This window comes from Pristiophorus japonicus, chromosome 11 (assembly GCF_044704955.1).
Source record: "Pristiophorus japonicus isolate sPriJap1 chromosome 11, sPriJap1.hap1, whole genome shotgun sequence".
In the NCBI taxonomy this organism is placed as follows: domain Eukaryota; kingdom Metazoa; phylum Chordata; class Chondrichthyes; family Pristiophoridae; genus Pristiophorus; species Pristiophorus japonicus.
In genome coordinates this window covers 129,463,941-129,476,976 of record NC_091987.1, presented here as the reverse complement: position 1 = coordinate 129,476,976, position 13,036 = coordinate 129,463,941, and the positions used below count along the sequence as shown (strand labels likewise).

At 43.2% G+C, this 13,036-nt stretch overlaps 1 protein-coding gene across 9 annotated transcripts in view; it reads left to right on the top strand.

Moving 5' to 3' along the window:
• Window positions 1-13,036, top strand: part of rb1 (retinoblastoma 1) — a 456,612-nt gene that overhangs the window by 117,860 nt on the left and 325,716 nt on the right. For all 9 annotated transcript variants that reach the window (XM_070894055.1, XM_070894054.1, XM_070894053.1 and 6 more), the window contains 3 exons: window positions 8,584-8,693; window positions 10,351-10,428; window positions 11,712-11,789. In XM_070894055.1, the coding sequence (XP_070750156.1) occupies window positions 8,584-8,693; window positions 10,351-10,428; window positions 11,712-11,789 (266 nt within the window). The remainder of the gene's footprint in view (window positions 1-8,583; window positions 8,694-10,350; window positions 10,429-11,711; window positions 11,790-13,036) is intronic.

Genomic DNA, 13,036 nt, shown 5'->3' with positions numbered 1-13,036 from the left:
CATATAACCTTCAGCTGCCTCATGATCGACTGAGGCTTTTTCATCACACACTTTCAATTGCTTGACACCATGCCACCTTTTAAATTTGGTTAGCCAATCTGAAGAGTACTCGCATGGAGTTTCAATCTCCAGTTCTGCATGGAATATCTTGGCTTGTTGCATCACCTTTTGGGCCAGACAAAGGAATTTTTTCACTTCTCCTCTGTCGCCACCACTCCATCATGATTCGATCCAACTCATCACTTTTCGGCTTATGCATAGCTTTTCTCTTACTCATTTCTTTCTGAACGTCACTTTCTACATAAAACTTAATCTGTTATTTCTGTTTTTTATATCATAAATGGTGGCGATTCCAACACCATACTCTTCACTCAGTCTTCTCACCTTTATCTAATCTCTGGAGTAACTCCAGTTTCTTGGCAATTGATAATGAATTATGCTTCCTCTTTGCACTACCTTTATTACCCATTGGGGTATCTGTTGACCTTTTTGACATGGTTGCAATGGCAAATAACACACGTTCACAATACCTTTTAAATCGGAAAAAACATCACAGCGCTTGAGTCAGGTTGGGTGGGCTCGGGTCACACGTGGGTTAGGTCAGGTGGGCTTGGGTCACGTGTGGGTCGGTGTCGTGGGGCATTCCGAAAGGCTTAGACTGATGGCAGGTCGGTAATGCGACTTTTTCTTTAAATGCCCGGTTTTCGGGAAATATTTCCTGATTCCAGATGACGACTCCTGCGATCTGCAAAATGTCCGGTTTCAGACAAATCCGGTTTTTAGAATTCCAGATTGGGGACATTGGACCAGTACTGGTTGTACTGTTGCAAACGATAGATAGGAATGTTTTAGATATTTTTTGCTATTCGCTCTTAAAAACCCAAGCAGATAGACAGTAAAGCTACTTCCTCCATATTGCACGCAGGGATATATTTAGGGTGAAGGCTACTTCCCCCATATTGCACGCAGATATATTTAGGTGTAGGAATAAGCTTTTTATTTATACAACAGTAGGTAAGGAAAATACTGCTCGTTTATTTTTCAGAAACCAATCTGAAATACCAGTAATTTTGGGATCTATTTGCATGAGTCCAAATTAATCTCTGAAACCCATAAATGAGTGGCTTTTATTTTAGTTAATCCTTTATGCAAAATTTTTATTTGTATTACCAATTTTAAACTTGAGAATATTTAGCAAGTAGGTATGCAATATGCAGCAGTTGGATATAATTATCTGATAGATAGCAGTCCTGAGTGGGATTTAGCTGGACAGGGATGATCCGAGCCTTTGGTAGCAGTTGGTCATGATCCTGGGTTTTTGCAGTTAGAGTAGGGGGTCCTGAAATTTGGCAGCACTGTGGTGCGGTTATTGGAGTTTGCCATTTTTTAAGGGGGTGCAGGAAATCTTTGGTCTGGCATTACCCGATCTCCCCTATCTATGGGCTCAATTTTTCCCAATGCTGTTTTTTGGCGTATTTCAAGTGTTACACCTGTTTTTTTTGGCCCCGACTACTCCCCCCCCCCAAAAAACTTGCAAATTTCCCTGTTCTAATTTTTAAAATTGACGCTCTGCACCCTGTCCTTTAGCTTCAGGCGGTGGAGCCTAATGTCTGCGCTGTGCATGTGCGAAAAAAAAATGATGTTTTTGTTACGTGACTGCTAGGGGTGCGCATGCCCAGTACACCACCTGGTCTGCATTTGGCCATTTTTAAATAGCCAGTTGTGCGTGAGAACTTTAATTCTCAGTGGAAAAATCGGAGCTGCAATATGCAACGTGGCTCAAGATCCAAGAATTTCTCAGAGGATGAAGTAGAGGCACAAGTTACTGTAATTGAGGGCAGATAGCATGAGCTGTATACCAGCAGAGGTCACAAAAGTTTCACCAAAAGAAATGAAGAAACGCTGGAACCAACTTGCAGAAGATTACTGTGCAATGGTGATCACCCCAAGTTCTGGAGGCCAGTGCAAAAAGAAGTGCCGGGACCTTGGTCAAGTAGTTAGTGTAAGTAATGTTTTCATTTATACACTGGAATTGCACTTGTAAGTTTGACCATCTGTATGTCCTATCCAGAAGAAAGACACCTCTCTAAAAAGTTATATTTTCATCTTTGCAGAGGAAGGTGGCACAGAACAAAAGAGTGAGAACTCGAACAGAATGTAACGCCTCTTTAAAAAAGGAGCAGATAAAAGACAGGTAACTATAGGCTGGTTAGTTTAACATCTGTAGTGGGGAAAATGCTTGAAGTTATCATTAAGGAAGGAATAGCGGGACATCTAGATAGGAATAGTGCAATCAAGCAGACGCAACATGGATTCATGAAGGGGAAATCATGTTTAACTAATTTACTGGAATTCTTTGAGGATATAACGAGCATGGTGGATACAGGTGTACCGATGGATGTGGTGTATTTAGATTTTCAAAAGGCATTCGATAAGGTGCCACACAAAAGGTTACTGCAGAAGATAAAGGTACGCGGAGTCAGAGGAAATATATTAGCATGGATAGAGAATTGCCTGGCTAACAGAAAGCAGAGAGTCGGAATAAATGGGTCCTTTTTGGGTTGGCAATCGGTGGTTAGTGGTGTGCCACAGGGATCGGTGGTGCTGGGACCACAACTGTTTACAATATACATAGATGACCTGGAAGAGGGGACAGAGTGTAGTGTAACAAAATTTGCAGATGACACAAAGATTAGTGGGAAAGCGGGTTGTGTAGAGGACACAGCGAGGCTGCAAAGAGATTTAGATAGGTTAAGCGAATGGGCTAAGATTTGGCAGATGGACTACAATGTCGGAAAATGTGAGGTCATCCACCTTGGGGGAAAAAAAACAGTAAAAGGGAATATTATTTGAATGGAGAGAAATTATAACATGCTGCGGTGCAGAGGGACCTGGGGGTCCTTGTGCATGAATCCCAAAAAGTTAGTTTGCAGGTGCAGCAGGTAATCAGGAAGGTGAATGGAATGTTGGCCTTCATTGCGAGAGGGATGGAGTACAAAAGCAGGGAGGTCCTGCTGCAACTGTACAAGGATATTGGTGAGGCTGCACCTGGAGTACTGCGTGCAGTTTTGGTCACACTTAAGGAAGGATATACTAGCTTTGGAGTGGGTACAGAGATGACTCACTAGGCTGATTCCGGAGATGAGGGGGTTACCTTATGATGATAGATTGAGTAGACTGGGTCTTTACTCATTGGAGTTCAGAAGGATGAGGGATGATCTTATAGAAACATTTAAAATAATGAAAGGGATAGACAAGATAGAGGCAGAGAGGTTGTTTCCACTGGTCGGGGAGTCTAGAACTAGGGGACACAGCCTCAAAATACGGGGGAGCCAATTTAAAACCGAGTTGAGAAGGAATTTCTTCTCCCAGAGGGTTCTGAATCTGTGGAGTTCTCTGCCCAAGGAAGCAGTTGAGGCTAGCTCATTGAATGTATTCAAATCACAGATAGATAGATTTTTAACCAATAAGGGAATTGAGGGTTATGGGGAGCGGACGGGTTAGTGGAGCTGAGTCCACGGCCAGATCAGCCATGATCTTGTTGAATGGTGGAGCAGGCTCGAGGGGCTAGATGGCCTATTCCTGTTCCTAATTCTTATGTTCTTATGTAGAAGGAGGCTCAGCAAATCTGCACCCACTGATACCCTTGGAAGACAGGGTGCTGCATTGATGGGTCCTGCCTGGAGAAAAGCAACCACTACTGCACAAGCTGGGCCCAGACTCGAGGGAGAGGGTAAGTCCTGCTAATTCCACATTCTGGCTTTGCTAAAAGTCAAGTACTGCACGGGTTAGCTATGCTTCGGTTCATGGGGATGTCTCCGTCAGCTACGCTTCGGTTGATGCAGTGTGCTATCATTCATTGTGGTCCTTCAAATGAGCCTGCTGCCTACACCCTGCCCCCTCCTCTGCTGCTAAAAATTTGTCTGTGCTGTTATATTTTGCAGAACTTGACGCCAACCCTGACGAAGTTGAAGCCAGTGCAGAAGATTATTCAGACGCCGATAAGCCTGAAGAGGAGAACGTCTTCCAATCCCATCCTCCAGACCAAGAGCCTGGGGGAGGGGAAGGGGCGGGGGGCGGGGAATGAAGCCCCCACTGTTGTACTCACTCTGGAGGAGATACAGGTGCCGCCCATTGAGGTGCCAGCCCCTTTCCTGAGTGGTGCGAGTGTTGAGACATTCCATGGTTTCACACAGTCCGAGGCTGGGGGTTCCAGTGGGGTCCAGCAAGGCATACCTCGGGCCCCACCGTCCGAGGCTGCTGGTCCCAGTGGGATGCAGTGTGCCACACCCAGGGAGACGAGGAGAAAGAGAGCTTGACTGCGCGCTCCTGAGGTGCAGGGTCTAACAGATGTGGTTCAGATGATGGTAATGAGTGCGGAGAGCATTGACCTTACCCGATCACCCCGGGACACCTTCAGTGGGGTGGGTGATGAGGTATTGGGACAGTCGGGAGAAGTAACAACACTCTCACGAGAAATGGGAACACTGTCCGGGCACATGGGGAGGGAATGTCGCAGGTAGCTGATACATTGTCGGTGAACATGAGGGAGGGAATGTCGGAGTTAGCTGCTACAATAAGGGAACATGCCCAGATCCCGTGGTCATTGATGGAATCAACTGCAACTCCCACTCCAATCCCCAGACCAGCCTCTGAAGAGGCCCAAGCCGGGCCTTCAACATTGCTGCCTGCCCATGCCCCCCATCAAGAAGTACGCATTACCCGAGATGCTCGAAAGAATAAGCTTAGTACCAACCCGAGAAATGCTGCGCCATCGCTTGCGAGCAGGGATGGAGTCATCTTAGAATAAGGTGGAGGAGAGATGTGTGTAGCCTTTCTTTGCTGCTATTATTGATGTTACTGTTGTGACTGTTCTCAAATTAAAAGTTTCTTGTAAGTGATGTAAATTTACAAGTTTAAAAGTTTGTAAATGATCTTAACTGAAAACTATAAAGTTTGATACAAGAATATGATTATTAAAGTTAAATTAAATACAAACAAGTGTTAAACTTTTGAATAAAATATATTTTAAATTATAACTGAATCATTTACATTATTTGTTCCATTAACACAACACAACACAACATTACGGAACAGGTCCAAACAGTAAACATGGTCCATTTGGAATAGTTGCCGCTGAGCCTTCAGGCAGCAAAGCGTTTACAGATGAGCAAGGCTCGAGCAATCATTAAAGGGGCACGACAGCCCACCCTCCTCCGCCGTCATGCTCTGGGTTCAGGTAGTTGCATGGCTTCCTTCTCCTCGTCCTCCTCCTCATCAGCCATTCTCACCTCAGGTGTGTCTTCTACTAACAGCTGCTGCTGCCTCATGATGGCTAAGTTACGCAGCATGCAGCACACAACAGTGAACTGACCGACAATCTCAGGGGAGTATTGCAAGTAGCCTCTGGAATGGTCCAGGCATCGGACATGCTGCTTCAGGATGCCAATGGTGCTCTCTATTATGATGCACGTCGCAATGTGCGACATGTTGTATTCCCGGTCAGTTTCCGTCTGGGTTAGGCGTAGGGGCATTATGAGTCAGGTGGTGATGCCGTATCCTTTGTCTCCCAGCAGCAAGCTCTGCCCTTCTAGCTGCTGCTGAAACATGGCAGATATAGTGCTCTCGCGTAGGATGAACACATCATGGGTGTTCCCAGGGTATCTTGCTTGCATCAACTGCCATGATGCGATGCATGTCGTCACAGATGAGCTGCACATTCACAGAGTGAATGTTTCTGTTTTTGTACATCTCGAAATCTTCCAAAGGTGCTCGCAAGGCAATGTGGGTACAATCAATGCAGCCCTGTACCTTTTGGGAAGCCAGCAATCCTGGAGAAGTCCACAACCCTGTCACGCATTGCCTGGGCAGTCATGGGGAACTTTATGCAGTCATTCCTCTGGACATATAGTGCAGCAATCACCTGCCGAATGCAGATATGTGTTGCATGTTGAGAAATAGCGCACGCATCCCCAGTTGTGGTCTGGAATGATCCAGATGCATAAAATGAAAGTGCAGCTGTAACCTTTACTTCAACTGACAAAGCAGTCCTCCTGATGCTTCTAGGGTGCAGGTCTGCTTTTATTAATTCACAGATCTCGGTTACAACTTCTTTGTGGAAACGCAGCCTTCTCACACAGTCTGCATCACTCAGGTGCAGGTATGAATGCCTGTCTCGATGTACCCGATGTGGGTAAGGCCTCCTGCTCATCATCCTACGTGCTTTGAGGTTCCTCATGCGATGATGTCTAATCAGTCTTCTCTGCAGCACAATCATGCAGAAGCCTTGCACGTGGTATGGTATTGTCCCCGTAATTAAATTGTAGCTTTGCAAGAAGCGCAAAACAGCACGACAAAGCACTCAAACCTTCTTTCCTCCCTCTCCCCAAAGTCGACACCCTAGTATGGATCACACCCTATTCTGTGCATACACAATAGGCTTGCTTAGAATGGGAAGCTAGGTATTCAATGAGGACAGTTGGGGCAACGAAGTCGAATGCAATTCTTTAACTTTTGATTTTTTTTTTCAAAGTACCACCCACCACTGACAGAACATCTCCTCACCGGGCTCGCGGGTCGGCCGGTAGAATCGCTCCCTTGCCCAGACACTGGCTTGGTGTCCAACGCCCTACCCCTGGCTTCTTTAGAAGTCGAGCCCTGCGTCCGCGAGAGGGAGTGATTGTGCCAGCCGACACTCCTGCCCTTGAGCCCGGTGAGGAGACGTTCGGTGATGGTGTGGTACTTCGGAAAAAATCCAAAAATAAAGAATTGCCTTAGGCTTCCATTTTCTCCCTTTTGACTTTGAAATGCATATTACTTGTCTTCTTGACTTCCTCCAAAACTTAACCTAAAAACAGTGGCGGTTTTCTGCGCCGATTTTTTTAATGTGCGCTATTTTTTCTTAAGTGCCCAGAAGGTTTTTTGGGAGTGGGCACATACACCATCCTAGGAAAAATGTAAGTTGGCCAAACTTGCTTAAATGTGAAAAACTGGCTCAGACATCAGCTTACGATTCCATGATGCAAAAAAAAATACTAACATAAAAAAATCGTACCTAACTGAGTTACGCTGGCACAGAAACTTTGGTGAAACTGGGAGATTTTAATTAACGCCAAAAAAAGTGGCGCGCAGTTCACTATGGAAAATTGAGCCCTATGTTCTGCCAGAACAGCTATGACCTGACAATTAGGAAGGTATGTCCGAGTCACAGCAAAGCAGGCTAAATCTAACCAGACCATTACTGCCATCAGTCCTCATAAAAGTGATGGAGGAATTCCTCAATGGTACCATCCAACAATATCTACTCATCAATAACCTCTTCATTGATACTCCGTTTGGGTACGGTCAGAACTGCTTTGTTCCAGACCTTGTTACAGCCGTGGTCCAGACATAGAAGAGCTGAATGCCAGAGGAGAAATTAGACTAACTTCCCTCGACATCAAGAGAGCATTTAACATCTGAGAGCCTGAGCAAAACTGAAGTCTGTAGGGATCAAATGAAAAACGCTGCAGTGGCTACATTGATACCTGACAGGAAGAAAGGTGGTTGCAATTGTTGGCAGCGAGTCACCATAGCCTGAGAACATAACTGCAGGAGTTCCTCAGCCCAACTATCTTGAGCTGCTTCAGCAATAACCTCTTTGTCAAGAAGGCCAGGAGTAAGGTTGTTTGCTGACTATTCTACAGTGTTCAGCTGTATTTGCAACTTCCGATAATGAAGCAACCCTTGCCAGCCTACAGGTGAGACCTTGATAACATTCAGGCTTGGGCTGACAAGCATTTGGTAAGGTTTGTGCCAGGTAATCATTTCAAATAAGAGAAACCCAGACATCTCTCTAACCTTCAATGGCACCACCATACACACTCTGGGGGGCGGCAGGTCACCATTGACCAGAAACATAACTAGACCAGCTATATAAACGTCACCGTGGCGACAAGAGTAGGACAGAGACTGGGTACTCTGCGATGATCCAACCCATCAAAGCTGCTTCACCATCTACAGAGCAAGTCAAGAGTGTGATGGAATACTTGCCACTCGTCTGAATGGGTGTAGCTGCAACAATACTTAGAAAGCTGGACAGCTCAATATCCACCCACTCCATCACTGGTGCGTTGTCACAGCCGAGTGCATGATCCACAGCAACTTGCCAACTGTAGTTCGATGGCACCTTCCTCCCCTGCAATTTTTATCACCAGTGAGGACAAGAGCAACAATGCTGTCGGAACACCACTATTTCGAAGTTCACTTTCCAAGTCACACACTGTTCCTTCATTGTCGCTGGGTCAATGTGACTGGATTTCTCGCCTAACATTATTGTGGGAGTTGTTCAAGCAGAAACCTCACCACTACGTCCTCAGAGATAGGCAATAAATAAGGGCTTGTCAACATCACCAAGAACAAATAACCAATGTTATAATCAGATCAATCTGTTCTTGTTGTATTGAACTTGTGAGCCCCGAAATTAGATCTGAAGCATGTCAATAACATGAGCTGCACTAATGTTCTATGTAAAGTTATTCAAAACTGGATACATAATATTCTCAATATAATTCTTTGTTTTGTGTTATTGCAACGTTTGTACAGATTGAGTCACTTTCAAGACAATATGAAGAGCTTTACCGCAAGAACAAAGATTTTGATGGGAGATTGTTCCTTGAGCATGACAAAACTCTGCAGATGGACCCAGAAGAAAGGTAATACTTCTTTAAGGAGTCACTGCCTATTTTAATCACACTCCCCTCCCCTCTCATGGCATTACATATTCTCCTGTTGATAAGCAGCTTGCTCTCTTCTCTATTGAGCTGGACACTAGTAAAGTATGATAAAATTTCAGGGTAGCTCAGTCGAGGGTTCATTTTTTATTTAGCAAACTTTTTTTTTCCTGTTTAATATCTACCTTCAATTAGGTATCTGCCATAGAGAGATTAGTGAGCATATATCTATCCCCGATTATTCCATTGCACAATCAGCATGGTCCCGACTCATTAGTTTGAGTGTATAACCTTTTTTGACCTTTTCCACTGCTGACAGATATTGTAAATTTGAAACTGTTAACCCACTGAGCATTTTATGATCTGGTTAATTGCATAGTTCCTAGAAGAAAAAATAAACTATCCAGTTTATCAAGCCAAAATAAAGTTTGTTTTGTTTGAACAAATTTGGTACACAGGGGGGGCTTTCTGGAAGGGGATAAAACTTTTACTAGAGCAAGTCTTAATCAATTGTAACAAGAAAAATGTACAACCAAATTTAGAAATAAATTGTCTGACAAATTTCTGATATTGCTAGTCATGTCATAATAAAAGGCTTAACAGTATTTATTTGAATTTGTTTGGTGTTGGGTTTTATAATACAGTGGTTCTCAAACTCTTTTGGTTGAAGCATCCCTTTTTAATTGGATAAATAATCACGGACCAACCCCCATCTCAATTATAATACCAAATAATACTCAATATAAGAGTGCATAATGTGAAAAATGTTTTAATAATGCTTTTAAGAAAACAAGAATTTACTTAGATATCAGAGATATGCCTGCTTCTCATTGCAGTGTCTGTCTATCCTTGATGTGATGTTTTTCCCCAGGTGAGGGAGAGAAAATGTCCCAAATTCCACAGCTTAAACTCTACCACAGTGTTTCCTGAAAATGTTTGTATAGCAATGATAAGGACACTCGGCATCAACTGTATTTAGAAGGTGGCATGATTTTGGCCACACATTACTTTGTGTCATTGCAAAGACTGTGATCGGTTGTAAAGAGGGTTCTTCTAGTTAGTTAGCTGGGTCGGTCTGTTTTCCTTCCTTTGTCCAGGGAAGATACTTGCGAACTGATGAAACCTTTAGCTGGACCCCTCAGATTTAAGGGATTGTCTCTCAACTGCAACTCATAAAGCTAAGCAGTCTACTGTGTTTTAACCTGGTCAACTAAGAAAGCTATTTTGTTGGCAAACAACAATTTGGGAATTGATTCTAAATGGGTTTATGACCTTTAGGCATCTCCCCTCCTAGATGAGACAGCCAGTTTATTTTGCAATGTACATGTGGCTGTCACACTCGGCTCCTGGCTCGCACCAACGCTGCCTCCAGCTCTGCTTCCACGTTATTTTGCGCCCCCCTGGAAAGTCTCTACGGACCCCAATTTGACTACATAATTAAAATCTCTAGCAAAAATGCGTGCCTTTATTACAGGCTCTGTAAAATAAGGAAAACCTGAAAATGATCCAGGATAATACGAATTCAGTTGAATGTTACGAGTGGGATAGGATAACGGTCCACACCATTTTATGTTAGCGAATAATGTTTACATTAAAAAAAGCTATTTTTGATTTTTGATTTATTAAACTATCTTTATAGAGGTGAAGTTGAGCGAGCTCCAAGGAAACCTCACACTGAAGACAGTCCGACTGTTGTTGCTCCACAGACTTCTATTAGGTACCAACTTTCTGTTCATTTGTCTACTTTACATTTTTATGACCACATGTTGACTAAAACGTGCCATCTATTTTTCACAATAAACATCTTAAGTTACTGCTGTGCAATTAAATTGGAGCTCAGTCAGACATAAAAATATGAGCTTACACGGCTTGTTGTCTTATTATCTGTCAATTAAATAGCTGCTGTTGAGTTGGTTTCTGTGTTCTCTTTCTCTTTCCTCGCCCCCCCCCCCACCTTACCGATACACCGCTTTCTTCGAGATTATGAGATTCAGGTCTGCCAGATCATGTGTGTCAGAATCATCCTGGTTTCCTCCCTGTGTCTTTGTCTACACCTCAATGCCACCTCAACTGGGATGGCCATGACAGAAATATGCCGCTACATTTCATTATATGATTTCTCCTGGGGCAGGGTGGGGGTGCTTTTTTTTCTTTTTTAGTCGCTTAATTTATAATCCCTTTCAACAGTAGCATTTTGGAGTGTTACTTTACTTCGGCTCTTTCTCTTTGTGATCACACTTGGTTGTTATAGGCCGATCTTCAGTTTGAGCTAGTGCCTTATCAGTAGTCCTTCAAAGGTGTTCTCATTTTTTGGATGAGGTGTAACACTGAGGCCCCATCTACCTGCTCAGGTGGATTAAAAAGTGTAAAGTTCTTGGATGAGTCCTAACTCGGTCTGTTTACCTTCCTTTGTAAAATAGCAGAGCATTCTATCCAGGGAAGATATTTGTGAACTGATGAAACTTTTAGCCATACTCCTCAGATTTAAGGGATAGTCTCTAAACTGCAACCTGAAGCTAAGTAGTCTACTGTTTTTTTTAGTCTGATCAACTAGGAAAGCTATTTTGTTGGTAAACAGCAATTTGGGAATTGATTCTAAATGGGTTTATGACCTTCAAGTATCTCCCCTCCTAGATGGGACAGCCAGTTTACTCTGCACTGTACATGTGGTTGTCACACTCGGCTCCTGCCTCCAGCTCTACTTCCACGTTATTCCCACCGCCTCCACACCCCGGAAAGTCTCTATGGACCCCAGTTTGACGACCACTGCTGTAATACATTGTGTTTAATACATAATTAAAATCTCCAGCAAAAATGCGAGCCTTTATTACAGACTCTATAAAATAAGGTAAACCTCAAAATGATCCACGATAATTTGGATTCAATTGAATGTTGGAGTGGGATAGGATAACTTTCCACACCATTTTATTTCATTGAATAATGTTTACATTAAAACAAGTATTACATGATTTTTGAGATATTAAAGTATCTTCTTTATAGAGGTGAACTGCAGCGAACTCCAAGGAAACTTCACATTGAAGACAGTCAGACAGTTATTCCTCCACAGACTACTGTTAGGTATAAACTTTCTGTTCATTTTACAACTTTACATATTTTTGACCATGTGTTGATTAAGATGTGCTATCCATTTTTCACAAACATCTTCAGTTACTGGTGTGCAATTAAATCGGAGTTCAGTCAGAAATAAAAATGCGAGCTTTCATAGGTTGTTATTTTATGATCTGCCAATTAAATAGCTGCTGTTGAGTTGTTTTCCGTTCTCTCTCTTTCGCCCCCCCCCCCCTTACCGATACACACCACCTTCGTCGAGATTGTGAGATTCCGGTCTGCTTGATTATGCGTGTCAGAATCATCTTGGTTTCCTCCTTGTGTCTTTGTCTACATCTTAATACCACATCAACTGGAATGGCCATCATAGAAATTGCGTTTCTACATTCCTTTCTGTGATTTCCTCATCTGTACATGGGTGATTAGAATTCTCCTTGGGCTGGGTGTGGGGGAGTTTTGTTTTTCTTTTTAGTCACTTCACTTATAATCCCTTTCATGCTATCATCTTTTCAAGTGTTAACATTTCTTCTCTTTGTGATCCTGCTTGGCTGTTATAGGCCTATCTTCAGTTTGAGCTAGTGCTTTATCAGAAGTCATCCAAGCTGCGCTCATTTATTGGATGAGGTGTTACACTGAGGCCCCATCGACCTGTTTAGGTGGATAAAACTTCCTGTTTGAGTCGTAACTCTTTTACAGCAACTAGAGATTCGAGTGGCAGGGGCCATTACCGTCAGATTTTGAAACACTGGAGGGGCTTCACTGAAGTTGATTGAGCATGGGAGACCACAGAATTAATCTACCCTTTATAGCTCAAGTTGGAAGTCATGAGAAATGCATCTAAGTAATCCTGTAAATAGATATGCAATAACCAAAATGCACTATACTTCAAAACTATAGAAGATATTCAATGAAGAAGAAATGTTGCTTGTTTCATTGTGGTCATAAAAACACTTTGGGGAAATGTTTCACTGAACAAAATTCTCATCAATATTTCTGTTGTGTATCTGTAAAACATGCACGCCCATGTTCCGCCACCAGGGAGCACATCCCCTGAAGTCCCAAGGATCCCAGCATCCCTTGGGAGCACTGTAGATAAGCCAGCCCCTAAGGCCTGTTCCTCACTCTGGAGTGTCTTAATAAAGACTGAGGTCACTGTTACTTTAACCTCCCTGTGTGCAATCTCATCTGTGTTAGGAACACAATAACTGGCGACGAGTATACGAATCCAACGCAGAGATGCAGCATCCTGGAGCAGT